Source organism: Delphinapterus leucas, chromosome 2 (genome assembly GCF_059928025.1).
Source record: "Delphinapterus leucas isolate spDelLeu-1000000601 "Yukka" chromosome 2, BTC_Dleu_Yukka2, whole genome shotgun sequence".
In the NCBI taxonomy this organism is placed as follows: Eukaryota; Metazoa; Chordata; class Mammalia; order Artiodactyla; family Monodontidae; genus Delphinapterus; species Delphinapterus leucas.
Genome location: NC_143130.1, coordinates 155,087,589 through 155,103,116, shown reverse-complemented (window position 1 = coordinate 155,103,116; position 15,528 = coordinate 155,087,589). Strand labels below are relative to the sequence as shown.

Here is a 15,528-nt window from a genome sequence, read left to right as displayed (position 1 = left end):
TAAGCCCCCAAGGCTTGTCAAGAAGTTATACTATTTGCCCAAGGCCATACTTTTGATTATTGACAAAGTCAAGACTAGACCCATATAGCCCAGACTCTTGGTTCAAACATCTTTCTACTGGCTACAATGAGAGCATCTCAATTTCCCAAAGAGTTTATTCCTGCCCACAAAGAGTAAGATGGGTAACTTTATGTCTGCTACCCCACACCCCTTTCAAAACAGCAAGGATGAAGGAAATTATTACTAGAACATCTAAAGAGTTCATATTGCATTCATTTTCTAATGGGTACTGGATCTCAAGGAAGCTGCTCAGGCCATGCTAATCTCATGAAGTATTCAGTTTCATGGACCACTAACACCCAGGAGAATGATAAGTCTTAAATCACTGCAGAGATCTCTAAAAGGGGAAAGAAGCCACTAAAGAAGTTGCTCCAAGTGTTCCCTTATAAAAACCCACCATCAACAGGCTGTTTTTCTAAAACAGTGGTTCTCAACCTTTAGTGTGTGTCAAAAGGACCGGGAAGGGTTGCTGGAACACAGACTGTTGGGTCCTACCCGCAAAGTTTCTGATTCTGGCCTACATAGGACCAAAAATGTTCATTTCTAACAAGTTCCCTAGTGATGCTAAACTGGTCTGGAGACCATACTTTGAGAACCACTACTCTAAAAGCATCTCACCAAACCAGGTACAAGGATGAATTAAAAGATAGACATCAGAATTAACCATGATTAGTTTCACTGCAAGTCAATATATTAATTCCTTCCTATTCATAAGCATTCCTCAGGCTATTTATTAAAATAGTATTATTTAGCTAGATCATATTTTCTGATGACAAATGTCAGACTATACAGGAATTTTCTTTTTTTTGGTTCTCAAGCATTCACTCAAGATTTTTGAGAATACAGAAAGGGACTCACTGAACTGGAAGGAACCTTGTGAGATCTCATCTAGACCAGTAGTCTTCAACCTGGGTTCACTAGGATGCCTAATGCAGGAGCTCCTGAAAAGAGTGCTGCCAGAGAATAAGGAAGAGGCTGAGTGGATCAGGCTCCAGACCTCCTGCTCCTCTAGGATCTTGCTTTAACCAAAATAAGTTTAGTTGTTTTATAATTTGAGGTTCTATGTACACTTCTGTTTGAGGGAGAAAAAGGAGAATTTTCCCCTTATCTGGGTTCCCCAATAATTATTTATTAAGAGCTTACTATATGCCAGGCAATGTGTTACTTATTGTAGTAGAAAATTTTAAAAAACTCCTGCCTTTGAAAAGCTTCAATGGAAAAGACATGCATCTATAAACAACAGTGTAATATGGTAAGTGATAAGAAAGCAGTAAGTACAGGGAAAGAAGAGTCGAGGGTTCTAGGAGATGACGCCTACACTAAGTGTATCAGTCAGAATCCCTTTAGGAAACATGTACATTTGAATGGGGTATTTGAGACTTCAGTGATTATTTACAAAGGTATAGACAGTACTAAGAGAAGCCAAAGGGATGTTGAAGCATTCGGAGCCAGCAGAGCAGGGAGTCTTTACCATTCCTAGATCTGAAGAAGCAAGGGGAAAGAATGGTTACCAGAGCACAGAGAGAGAACTGTGGTTATAGGAGAAGGGCCCAAAGAGGAGAGGTAGCCTTCAGCAGGAGAACACAACCCCGACCAACCGGCAGTCCAACAGAAAGGGAGTCAGGGACAGCTCTAATCCAACACTGCATTACTGTTTCCAACTCTTCATTACCTCACTATAATAGAATGATACATCCACACCCTTTTCCTTTGCCCTGGGATTCCACAGAGCCTTCCCCTTGAGGCAGAGCACACTTCCTCATTCCACGGACACAGACATGGAGCTCAGTCATCTGATTTGCTTTAGGTAGTAAAGCACTAGCAGATGTGATTCAAGCAAAAGCTTTCAATATTCATGCATGGTCTGGTTTGGTCACTTGGCATTTATGTCCTCTGCCATAAGAAGTCCATGCCACACAGAGCCATTGCTCCTTTAGCCAAGGTCCCAGAATAAGAAAACAACGAGTAGATACAAACCTAACTTGAAGCCTGGAGACAGGCTGAGCCCAGGCAAGATCAGCTGACCCACAGCCAACCCCCAGCCCCATAGCAAGAAATAAATGTTGTAAACCACTGAAATCTGGGGGCTGTTAAGCAGTATTAGCATAGTAAAAACTTGACTAATACACCCAATCTCTTTCACCTCCCTCCCTCCATACTTCTGCTGTTGCCTCCTGTTGGCCAAACCCAACAAGAAACTGAGAGCAAGAAAACTCACAGATGTAGTCCATAAATATGCCCCAGAGGAGCAAAATGAGAACTGTCTTGGAGGATGACCAGCCATTCAAGGAAAGGTGAAGATGACATTTCAGGCAGAGAGACCAACATAAACAAAGACATAGAGGCAGGAAGTAACATAGCTTTGTGCTGAGAACTCTAAATATCTAAATATCACCAAAATGTCTGAAGTTGAGGCAGAGACAAAGAGGAAAGCTGGGGCTATAAAACATTCTACAACCTTCCATAATATACCAAGGGTTCCTTATCAGTGGAAGGCTTTCCAAAGGCCCAAAACTTAATTGGTTGTAATAGGTCCACACTTTCTTACACCCCTGTATACACATCATAACCTTTAAGAGATGCATTAGGATACTGTAGTAAAAGCAAAGAAAAAGTAATTCTGAAAGTATGCTCCAGTTCATTCATGGAAAGACAACCAGACTTTCCTGGTATGAGATAAGAGAATCAAGACCCTAGCTACAGCCCACCAGGGAGTATATACACACAGCTTCTAATGACATCTAGCTCCCTTGGAATCAGAAAGGAACAGAAATGTACTCACAACAGCCTCCATTATAGTAGGAAGCTCAAGAACTCCATCTATGCCCACAACTCTGAGGCATGGGTGAGACAACTCCCCACCGTCTCTCTCCAAAATTAGGACTTGGAACCTAAGTCTCACTGTCCCAGGATCCCTTCAGTTACTAAGGAGCCTATCTGGATCAACTAGACACGTAGCCGTGTCTCTGTCCTTCAATCACTTAACCCTTGGAGAAAAATCACTGGATTTCAGAAGATCTACAAACCCCTTATTTAGATTAAGAAAACTACAGTCAAAAGAAGCTCTAAGAAATTCTTATTAGTACGCACTTACTGTGGCACTAAGCAAGTGTACAGGAGAGGATCAAATTACTGTTTAAATAGTAAAAATAAAAAACTGATAATTAACATACACCAGCCTTAATCACAGTGCTCTCTACTAAACTTCAGAAAGAATTTCTATAATATATTCACCTAGAATACTATGGCCACTTATAAATAAGGTTAAAAAAAAATCCTCCATATGTGAAAATAAGAATGTCTTAATATCCAGTAATACATAAGGTTATTTTTTGGTTTTAATAAAAAGCAACTTCCCAAAGTTCCATCTTTGACACTATAACCCCCCAGATCAATGATTCTCAAAGTCTGAACTACCTGCACAAAAATCACCACAGGTGCTTGTGGAAAATGCAGATTCCAGGGGCCAACTCTAGACCAATTTGATTTCCAGGAGCTCAGGAACTTGCAGTTTTAACAGCTCCCCCATGTGGCTTTTATGCCCTAAAGTTTGAAAACCACTTTCATAGACAACCATCATATTCTCTGTGAGGCACTCCCAGAACCACTAGAATCTTCCCAGAAACACTGAACCAATGTCCCAAAGCTGGAATCAAGATTACCTTGCCGTCCTTCATCGTTGGTAAAGAGCCCTGTGTCACTGCTGCTACACACACTGCTGGTTTCACTGAAAAAAGAGGAAAACACAAGAGAATGCATCAGCTCCAGTCGAAAACAAAGCACTGTCCATTATGTCTTCTGGTTTTCAAATTGAAAGATTCCAAGTTTCCCTAATTTCACTCTAGCTCATTAGCCAATCAGAAATGTAAATTTCATAGTTAAGTCACAGAGGTAAGTTTATTTTCCCCCAAAATGAAAGAAATGTAAGAAGAGGAGAACTGTAAAACTTTTACTTATATTTTAAAGTACTTTTTCTTTTCTTTTTTTTTTTGCGGTACGCGAGCCTCTCACTGTTGTGGCCTCTCCCGTTGCGGAGCACAGGCTCCAGGTGCGCAGGCTCCGTGGCATGTGGGATCTTCCCGGACTGGGGCACGAACCCGTGTCCCCTGCATTGGCAGGCAGACTCTCAACCACTGCGCCACCAGGGAAGCCCCTGAAGTACTTTTAAAAGATCTCAAGTCACTTTGTTAGTTTAGCATTAGAAAGTTATTTATTAAGGCTCACAGAAGTAATCTCAACCTGCTTTGGTATATCAAACACCACAAATTTACCAACCAATTTTATTGTAAAATATTGTCTACTATTGGTTTCAAATGAAGCCATGCAACTTTAAGACATCCAGCATCTTTCAAGTTTTCCCATTTATAAAGCAGCAAACAAAAATCCATGAACAGGAAAAAAAGAAAGAAAATCAGTATGACAAAAGTTGTATTTTCTAAAATTAATGTCTCTCTTGATAGCAAATGGATACAGCAAAATTCATCTTCAAAAAAGGAGGTTTAAAATTAAAAAACAAACTCCATTTGAACTCACTGAAATAAAACTTTTAGGGACTTCCCTGGTGGTCCAGTAGTTAAGACTCTGTGCTCCCAATGCAGGGGGCCCGGGTTCGATCCCTGGTCAGGGAACTAGATCCCACATGCCGCAACTAAAGATCGCACACTTGGCAACAAAGATCCCACGTGCCACAACTAAGATGCGGCACAGCCAAATAAATAAATAAATATTTTTTAAAAAATTGTAGAGTAAACCATCATATACCCCCCACGTAAATTCTGCAATTAGCACAGTGCTCTATTTCCTTTATCACACGTCTCTCCATCTATCCATCCATCAACCCATCTTGTTTATATGCATGGAAAAAAATAAACGGAAATAAAACTTTTGCCCCATAGAATTCTGTTCAAGTCAGCTTCATTTTGAGCTACTTCCAACAATTGATTCTGCCTCTTCTGATGCTGCATTTCTCCCACCTAATCATCAAATTTGATTTATCTGGTTCAAGAAAAATTTCTCTGTTCTTTACAATATTAGCGATTTCCTTGATTGGGATGTTTCCTTCTAAGCTAGTCAATTTTGTTCACGTGCTCTAGAAGACGGAAGAAGCATTCTCACCATGCTGCATAAAGAACAGGCTTGGCAAAATCCCAGTCTACATTTCTGGATCAAATATCTGAAAATATTTTGTATTTTGCAACATTTCCAAATATCTTGCCAATACTAAATCCTAAAAATGCCGGTTAAATTAAGCAGCAATGTTTCCTCACTGAAGCTTGTCTCGGGGTAACAGATCCAAGAAATTTGTCTCAGCGAGAGCCAATAAAACATACCTGATTTCTTTAAAGGTTCTTTCATTTTATTTTCCTCTCTACTTATGAGTGGGAACATTCTCAGATGTCAATATAAGAAATGTCTCACAAAGTTATACCGCTGGATTCTGATGGATTTAGAATCTTCAAAGAGCTCTGCAGTTAAATCCGGAAGACATCCTCACTGGGTACTGTATTTTTCCTACTTCTGAATCCAAGGAACCGTGCCTGCTGAACTTCATGGGGTTGTTTTTATGTTTTTAGCAAATTCCTAAGAATATTAGTGGTCTAACTCTAACTCCATTGAGTCTTAATACACATTCTCTCATATCAGCTACTTTATTTCTCTCATCTTGCCTCGAACGTAAAGCATATTTTATATTTTTTAGTTCCTCTTGATATTAAGGGGGGCTTAAAAAGCACATCAGGCCATAAGACAGACATTCTACTCCACCACTATTACATGCTTTCTTGGTTAGCATATCAGTAACTGAGATGTAGGGGTCGGCAAACAGCCGCCTGTCAACCATTTCTGTATAGCCTGTGAGCTAAGAATAGCTTTTATAGTTTTAAATCACAGGGGGGTGGGGGGGGGTGGTGATCAAAAGAGGAATACTTTGTGACATATGGATATGACACGAAATTCAAATTTCAGTGACCATAAATAAAGATTTACTGGAACACAGCCAGGCTCATTCATTGACCTGTCGATTTGGGCTTCTTTCACACTACAATTGCAGAGTTGAGGAGTTGCAACAGAGAACAACTCACCCACAAAGCCCCAAAATATTTACTATCTGGTTTTTTACAGAGGAAATTTGCTGATCTCTGCTCTAAGTGTATTACAAGGTCTACTCTGCAATGTCTATTGAATATTTATTTGAATATTTCCTCTATTTGAATATTTCCAAGTAAGAAATTAAAACCATTGCTTTATTACGAAGTCTATGGATTCTTCTCCTCATTCATTTCCAGCCACCTGTAAGCACTACAAGATACAGTGCTTCTCTGATCCTTTTTTGCATGGATTCCATTCTCTCCTCATATTTATTCTAAATAAAGGGGGTAAGCGCAAAGAAACCTGCTGGATCAAGAAAGGTACTGGTAACCTAAAACCTTCCTGTCCCTGTACATTTTCTATTTCTGTCAACAGTATTTAAAGAGACTTACTGTTCTTTAAAGAGACTGGACTAAACTTGTAACTTTTCTATAAAGTTAATTAGAGTAATGGCAATGATGTCACAGAAATATCACCAGGATTTTAAGACTGTGTTCAAGGGAGATACATATTTTCTTCACTGAGAAAATAATTTATGCCTTAAAGAACACTTATTACATAAAAGTATCATCATTTCATCAATATCTGGAAATGACTATTTCATCTGATAGCATCTTATTCCCTCAGAAGAACTTGCATTGTGGAAATCTAATTATATGTAAGAAACTGTTAGCATAATTTTCTGAGGAAAAAAATGGGAGCTTCATGGCGTATTTGCACATAAACACCATGATACAGCATGCAAATATGTAGTGCTAGCTATGAAGTAGAAGTAAATATTTCCCCTTACAATTTACAGGCCAAAGCTATCCAGTCCTGTAGCTTTCATTCACTTCTGACTCAGAGATTATGATTTAAAAAAAAAAAAATCAGATTCATAGGATTTTAATAGTGATTTAGTCAACTATAAAATGTTAATATAGCTAATTAAACAAAATGTTTAATACTCTGTTAAAAATAAGCTCCTATCTTTCAATAAAAAAATTTTCTTTTAGTACCCTTGTAGATCACAAGGTCAAAAAGTTAAAAGATGTCAGGCTACTACACATTTTTCCTATGCCAAAACCGTCAAATTTGTTTATAACTTTTTTGCTATGAGCATTTTTATTAGGCAAGGAAAAAAAGCTCTGTTACTCATTTTTATAAGGAAAAAGAAATGTGATCCTATCCTTAGTGTCCATTCCACTATGGTCCTCTGAAACTTAGGAATACAGAAACTCAGCCTTTATTAATCTTCAGAAAAAGTAACAAGACAAAGCCCACAAAGATAGTAGGTAATAAAATCCTGTCTTTTCGTAAAATGACAGCAACTCCTAGAGGCATCAATGCCTCCTGTCTTTGCCTTGGGAACTGTTCTATACTCCCTGTTGTCACATGATTCTAATCTATAAATAGTTTGCAGTTTTTTTTTTTACGGTACGAGGGCCCCTCACTGTTGTGGCCTCTCCCATTGCGGAGCACAGGCTCCGGACGCGCAGGCTCAGCGGCCATGGCTCACGGGACTAGCCGCTCCGCGGCATGTGGGATCTTCCCGGACCGGGGCATGAACCCGTGTCCCCTGCATCGGCAGGCGGACTCTTAACCACTGCGCCACCAGGGAAGCCCCTAGAATTGAGTATTTTTGAATGGCATATAAATTATTTGTAGGGTTAATACATTTCTCCTCAAAAATATTTTAGAAATATTCTATGAAGACTTTTTTTTTTTTAATGCGGTACGCGGGCCTCTCACTGTTGTGGCCTCTCCCGTTGCGGAGCACAGGCTCCGGACGCGCAGGCTCAGCGGCCATGGCTCACGGGCCCAGCCGCTCCGCGGCATGTGGGATCCTCCCGGACCGGGGCACGAACCCGTGTTCCCTGCATCGGCAGGTGGGCTCTCAACCACTGCGCCACCAGGGAAGCCCAAAACTCTCCATTTTAAAATCACTGTATTTTTATTCTATAGAAGAGATCAATGTTTTGGTCTTACTGAGTTCTCTAATTTGAAACTCATACTTTTTGGTAAAAGCAGAGTCAATGAGGTAAAAACCCAATCTCAATACCAGAAACATCTAGAGCAGTGGTTCTCAACTGGAGGCAATTTTGTCCCCCTCCTCCTACCTTCCTGCCCCACCCCAGCCCTCGGGGTCATTTGGCAATATCTGGAAAAATTTTTGTTTGTCAGGACTTGGAGGGGGGAAGAGGAAACTGGTATTCTATTGGCATCTTGCGAGTCGAGGACAGGGTTGCCGCTAAACATCTTACAATGCGCAGGATAGGCCTCACAGCAGAGAATTATCTGGCCCAAAAGGTGAGAACCCTCATCTAGAGTGATGAACAAAGTGGAGGGATGAAGGGGGTGGGACATCATGGTTAAGGGAAACCACTTCAGAGGAGGAGAGGAGCCTGTGTACTTCTGCTGGATAGGGCCAGCCTTCAGGAGCTCATCAGCTAAAAATGCATCATATGTGCTGAACATCAAGAAAATGGATTACAAACTCACTTCAGAAAGAAGCTCTCTCCCTTAATGCCATATCTTAGATTTAAAAAGTAAACATTCATCTTCAGTATACTTACTTAAAATACAACAAAATACATTCTCAGGGATCTATACCTTGCTTGCCTTTATAGTTCCTGAATGCCCTTCCTTTGAAATCACAGTAAAAACACTCTCTCAGTATGTTCTGAGGAAATAATTAGTTTGAGAATACTATTCCTGAATTTTGCTCCACACTAAGTTAGGAAAAATTTTCAGAAGACCAGTGGTCACCTGTGGTAACCAGACTCCCAGATGACTCCCAGTGATCCCAGCCTCCTGGTATTTCACACCCTGGTTGGGCTGTGTAACCAGTAGCACAGGCAGATGTAACTAACGGTATGTCACTTCTGAGACTAGGTTATAAAACACTAGGGTTCTACCTTGGGTACTTGAGAGCTCGCTCTCTCCCTGTCTCTCTCAGACAGTTTGCTCTAGGGGAGGCTAACTACCATACCTTAAGCATGCTAACAGCCCTGTAGAGGGGCCCACGTGGAAAGGAACTGAGACTCTCTCCATCCTGCAGCCAATAAGAAAATGAGATCTGCCAACAGCCCTGTGCGTGAGCTTGGAAGTGGATTCCTCAGCCCCACCCAAGCCTTGAGACAACTGCAGCCCCGACCAACAGTTTGACTGCAAAAGCATGAGAGACTCTGGACCAGAATCACACAGCTAAACTGTTCCCAGATTCCTGGCTTCAGGAACTGTAAGGCTATAAATGTTTTATAAAGCTACTAAGTTTTAGGGCAACTTTTTCTTCAGCAACAGATAATACAGCATCTTTATGAATGCTTTTTTGAAAATAATTCCCTCCTTCCTAGCCCTAACAAGAAGTTTCTAACTTCTATAAGTTAAATCTCTGAATTCCCACAGCTGAGAAGGGGAAAACACAGCTTGTCCTCTGACCCGAGAGCTTGCTAATTCTTTCATATTCCTAACCACATAAGACTGTTAACTTAGAACTGAATCAAAGTAGTTTATACTTGTCACAATTTCAGTAAGGAGGTATAGAATTAGTTTACCATCTATATTCAAAAGTTGGTATCAGTAACTTTACCACCTGGGTTTCTCACCCATTTAAGATTATTAAATAAGAGGTGTCTTTTACATCTAACTTTAAAAGAAACAAGCAGGACAGAGTTAATGTCTTACTTTATCATGCTAAAAACTAAGGGGTTTTCATTTTAATTTTTTTATTAAATAATAATACACTTAACAAAAATTTTTAATTGTCTTAGAATTTACAAAAAACGGAAAGGTCACTCCTAGACCTATCACCCAAAACATTTCTACTCAATTCTTTTTCCTTCTTTTTTCTGGACTGAGGTGGTACACTTGTAACTATATGTAATCAGACTTCTGATTCTGAAAGTAAACAGGACTGAGGGACAGGTTTTTCAGAGAAATATCTCACACCAACTGCAAAATTACTCTCACAGTAAGTTATGAGAATGCATAACAAAGGAGTTTGTTTTTCAGTTTCATTCAGATGGCACCACAAAAGAAGGCAGCAACCTCTCTAGTTTCACAGGTTCATTAGCGTGGCCACTGCAATCAGGTATACTTTGCAGAGATAATGATTTTTGTCAGGACTCTGCTACTGAGCCGCGGGCTGTGCCTTAGAGAAAAGTCCACCCATCCTTTTAAGACTCACCTTTTCTTAGAACTAACAGTTTCATCCTCAGTTAGATGAAATATCTTTTCAGAGTAAATTTTTAAAGAGCATATATTTTGAGACTTGATATCTGAAAATGTCTTTCTAGTGCCTTTCCATATGAAATCTATCTTAGCTATATATAAATTCACGGTGGGAAGGTGGGAGACTTTTGCCATCAAAATTCTACAGGCAAGTCGATAGCCCCTCACATTCAGTACTGTAGGGATCAACATCAACCTTATTTTCATCCCTTTAAAGATTTTTCTTTATAACTGCTCCCCTCCCACCATCAATGCACAATGCAAAAATATTGCCAGGATATGTCTAGGTAGAGGTCTCTTTTCATTAGTTTTCCCTTTTAATCTGTATACTTAATTTTTTCAACACAGGAACATGTTTTCCCTTCAGTTATATTTTTAAAATCACTCTTCTATCCCTATGCTTTGGTTTCTTCCTTGGGAGTATTTACATACTTGCAGACTGGGCCTCTATCCCTGTCCTCCAGATCTATCACCTCCTCTCTCATTTTTATCTCCTCTCTGTGCATTCTGGGAGGGCTTCCAAAGTTTTCCACATCATCAACTCAATTTTCTGCAGAAAGAATTGTCCTTCATTTTAACATTACAATTACATTTCAAACTTCCCTACACTTTTTCCTCCCATACTACTGGGCTTCAAATAGCTATCTTTCTGTCCTTATGACTTACTGCTCCTGTTTCAAAGTGATTATATCTCCTTGCATCCTAATGAAGATTTTCTAAAATGTTCTTCTGGTTTCCACTGGCAGTCATTTTCAAAGATGTGTTCTTCCACTGAACATTCAGGATGATGTTCCCTTTCCCTCATTCTGCATAACTTGTCCAAAAGCCTCTTGTTGAGAACCGGTTTACCTAAAATTTGGTATTTGCCAACAGAAAGGGTATATAAATTACCCCTGGTTCCATCCTCTACTTCCTTGGATACAGGTAACAAGCTCTTGTCACATCTACAACTGGCCAAGAGGATGTGCAGAGCCCCTAGCCTAATCCCCAGTGTCACTGGTAGGCTTTTGTCACATGTAGCTATGTGGGACTGAGAAAGGATCTTCTTCTGACCCTCACTGCCTGATTCTGGGCCCATTCCAGGAGTCTACAATAAATGAAGTTATATAAAACACTCCAGTTTCCAGAATGCACTACTACTAAGAGTGTTTTTTCCTTCTCTGTCCATGCCAACAGTAAACTACTCTTGGAAACTGTATTTCCCAGAACTCAATATGCTATGACTGCCTCCTATCCCTCAAAACAAATACACACACAGAAAACACTACGATTCCCTATCCAAGTATATTCTGGGAGTTACAGCCTCCCAAGAGAAACTGAAAGATAACTGACGGCAAGTGAAGGGTGGAACAACACTCTGGCTCAAACTGTAGCTGCCCAATTTTCTGACTGAACCGGACCCTGCCTTCCTGAACCAAGGGCAGACTATAGAGGAAGAATGCAGGGCCTCACTACCGACCTTCAGGGCAGGTTTAGCACTGCTGTGGGCTTCCAACTGCACTCTCTAGCGCAGTTCTATCAGCCTCGGACTTTGAGAAAATCTTGGCAGTAAGCCAGCTGTAAGTCCTGATCTCTGGTGATGTGAGTTTGCAATGTTTTATGTCTTCATAAATATTTTAGGGGCAGTTGAGGCTGCTTATCAGATGCTTTTTAAAATATGAAATTACAATGATGGGAAGGAGGTTGTGACTGAAAAGAATTACAGAATCTCAGTGTTGCAAGGGACCTTAGAAGTCATTCAGTTCAAACTCTCCAACTCTACAACAACTCAGTAAGTGGTCACCAAGCCCAGGCTTGAATCCCTCCAGTGACATAGAACTCATCATCTGGTAAAACAACTCAGTTCATTTTTATAGAGTCCTAATTTTTAGAATGTTATATTTTATACTGAGGCAACACTTCACACGCTGTACTTTTTACCTATGAGTCCTAGTTCCTTCCTCTGGAGTCACAGAATAATCCTAACATTTCTTTCAAGAGACAGATCTTCAAATACAATAGTATCAAATCTATCTCCCAAGTTGTTTTTTTTTTTTCAGTTGTTCCTAAGGATATAGTAGCAGAGCTTTGAATAAATCTACAGAAGCACTCTATGCTAGCTACTCAATACTCTCAACTGCAACGGTACAATCTTCAACAATGGTAAATATCCTCTTGGTCAGCATCCCTATTTACAGAACAGAAAACAGAACATTCTCAACCTACCACACAGAGTCTTTTCCACAGCTCCAGTAACCCCTGATTAATGACCTCCACTTGCAAAGGAGGCTACTTACCTTAACCATGAAATAATGAACGCTATTGATCCAACAAGCTACTGCTATAAAGTGTTATTGATCACCCAATCTTTGGTTAAAATGGTCCTCATTTAGCAATTTTACTGTTGCAAACACCTGGAGCAAAGCACCCTCATAATTAAAGAGTTTGGGGGAGTTAAAGTGAGAGGTGATGGACAGAGATCTCAGCTTTCTACCATTTATTCTTGCTTCTGAGCTATTGTTTGTGTCAGAAAGGATATTGATTTTCTATAAAAATAAGAAAACAAGAGGCACCAAGGGGCGCAGAAGGTCAGCTTGGGCTAGAGAAGGAGGGGGAAGGTTTAGCACTCTATCTCTGTCACTCGGCTTCCAACAGAAGGGAATATTTTCTTTCCTGTGAGATCGGCTTCTAATACATCACCTTAGGAAGGCTCCTGACTGTGACTTCAGGCCATCACCAAACCAATTCACTTATGAAAGAAAAGAAGCTAAATTATATTCAAGGGGAACAAATGAATGCTGTATTAGTGAAGAATAAAGCAAAATTAGGCTATAACTCACCTAATTAATAGCTGCTATATAGACAATTTGAATAAAGATCAGTAGAAAGTAATCTTACAAAAGAGTTGATCCATTTCAGAATGGAACACACATGCAAAGAAAAATATTAAAATAATAACTGAGCTTTTTGAAGGCTTTAAAAAACTATTACATCATAACCACTTTCAGTTCCTCAGAACGCCTGAGGGATTGATTGGTATAGAATGGAAGGAAGAACAGAAACAGAAAAGCGAAAAGAATTATTGGTTAAGCTTAAAATTACTCTATGTTTAGTTAGCAGAATAAATTTAAGGAAAGTAGAAATAAAGCTCTCTGATTGAGACACAGATTTTCAAACCTAAAACACCTACCATATGCTTTTTTTTTTTTTTTCTTTTTCCCCGGTACGCGGGCCTCTCACTGTTGTGGCCTCTCCCGTTGCGGAGCACAGGCTCCGGACGCGCAGGCTCAGCGGCCATGGCTCACGGGCCCAGCCGCTCCGCGGCATGTGGGATCTTCCCGGACCCGGGCACGAACCCATGTCCCCTGCATCGGCAGGCGGACTCTCAACCACTGCGCCACCAGGGAAGCCCAACATATGCTTTTTAAAAGAACTCTATCTATTGACTAGGCTAAGTAAAGCTTAATGATCAACTTCATCTTAATAATTTCACAAGTTGGATCATATACTCTGACAACCCTCAATACCTCTGATATAAAGTTCTACACTTTGATCTGTATGCAAACAAACTGGCACATCCAAGCAGATTTTTGAAAGAGTAAATTGCTGCCTACCTCAATTTCTCCAAGCTCTAGATGTATATTATCACAACCTGACTATAATGTGCAACAGATGTATCTGAGGTAAGAAGGACCTAGAAAGACTGAAGTGCCTCACTGCGAGGTTACAGGCTCTGCATCTGGAACCACACTTGGGCTGTGATCTTAGAGAAGACAGAGTTAACAGTCACTCACACACACAATTAAGTCATAGTTTAGCAAGAAATTCTGGGGAATACATACATCCAAAAATATCATCCCAAAACATTCTTAACAGTACGATGATTACTATTTGGTATGTAAGCTTGACGTTGAAACAAACTTGAACACCTCAACTGAGGGTTTCAACAGTGTGAAGGATACAAGTTAACTAGGCATTTCTTGTTTGATTAAAAATAGCATGATAAGGAAAAAAGCTTTATAATCCAAAATTATACATATAAATTGGGTAAATAGGCCTTAGAATATACATTAGAGGAAAATCAGGAAAGCCAAATTATAAGCCTACCTAGTTGCACAGCCTGGCAAATATAAAGTTAGTTAAGAAAAATTTTAAAAACTTGATTAAAACCACCCATGAAAAGTACAGGCATACAAACCTGAACAGCTTTTCCTGTTACTGACAAAACCTCACCTTCAAGTCTGTAAGATTTATGCCTTTGTTTTTCAGACAAACGTCAGAAGAAGCCAAGTCCTAAGAAAGGTCATCTGTTCTACAGTTGTAAAAGTTCAGATGAGACAGAAAACGTGCCATGGCAAAGGCAAGCTCAAAGCATAGCAAAACATAGTGGTTAACTATGAGCTTTGGAATCAGGTTTGATTCCCAGTTTTGCTACTAGGTGACCTTGGGCAAATTACCTGCACACTCATAACCTCTATTTCCTCTTCTATAAAATACAAATAGTGGTACCTACCAGACAGGGGAGTTATGAACATTAAAGAATATATGTTCTACACAATAGCACAGTGCCTGGCACACAGTTAGCGCTTAATAAATGCTAACTAATATTAACAATAATAGAATACACTGGCTCTCAATTGGGACTACTCAACCCACTCAGGGAGCACCCATGGAGGCATTTGTTTTGATGCTGTGAAGGGTGATGGGAACAACGTAGGGATGGCAACTATCCTACAAGGCATGGGACATCCCTCACCACAAAGAACTGCCCCACCCAAAACATCAACAGCATCCACACTGAGAAACAGATATCACACATTAATATTAATAATGATATTAAAGTATCAAGCTGGGGAGTATCAGTGTCCCTAGGACTATCTGAGATGTAAAAAATTAAAAGTCACCAAAAACTATACTGACGTTTTAAACATGCACCCATTCAAGACAGATTTTTCTGGCTCGATGACATTTGGTGTAAGACTGATGGGATTTAGCCCTGTTATTTTCAAAGCCTACCATGTGTTCGGACAACTTGAATGTTAAACTCAATACAGTCAAACTGTAAGTAGCAGAGAAGAGAATTATAGTCCAGAAACATCTAAAGCCATGATTCTTAATGGGTAAAGGCAGCTTACCAAGAACATTTACAAACTCCATATGCCTGGCACCCGCGTTTTCTCTTTCTCATAC

At 39.9% G+C, this 15,528-nt stretch overlaps 1 protein-coding gene across 24 annotated transcripts in view; it reads right to left on the bottom strand.

The window, feature by feature from the left end:
- The window catches only part of GPATCH2L (G-patch domain containing 2 like), a 61,642-nt gene that overhangs the window by 42,594 nt on the left and 3,520 nt on the right, over positions 1–15,528 (bottom strand). For all 24 annotated transcript variants that reach the window (XR_016392226.1, XR_016392228.1, XR_016392227.1 and 21 more), the window contains one exon: positions 3,723–3,787. Coding sequence is in view for 18 of the 24 variants with exons in the window: in XM_089907987.1 (XP_089764113.1) it covers positions 3,723–3,787 (65 nt within the window). In the remaining 6 variants the exon portion in view is untranslated. The remainder of the gene's footprint in view (positions 1–3,722; positions 3,788–15,528) is intronic.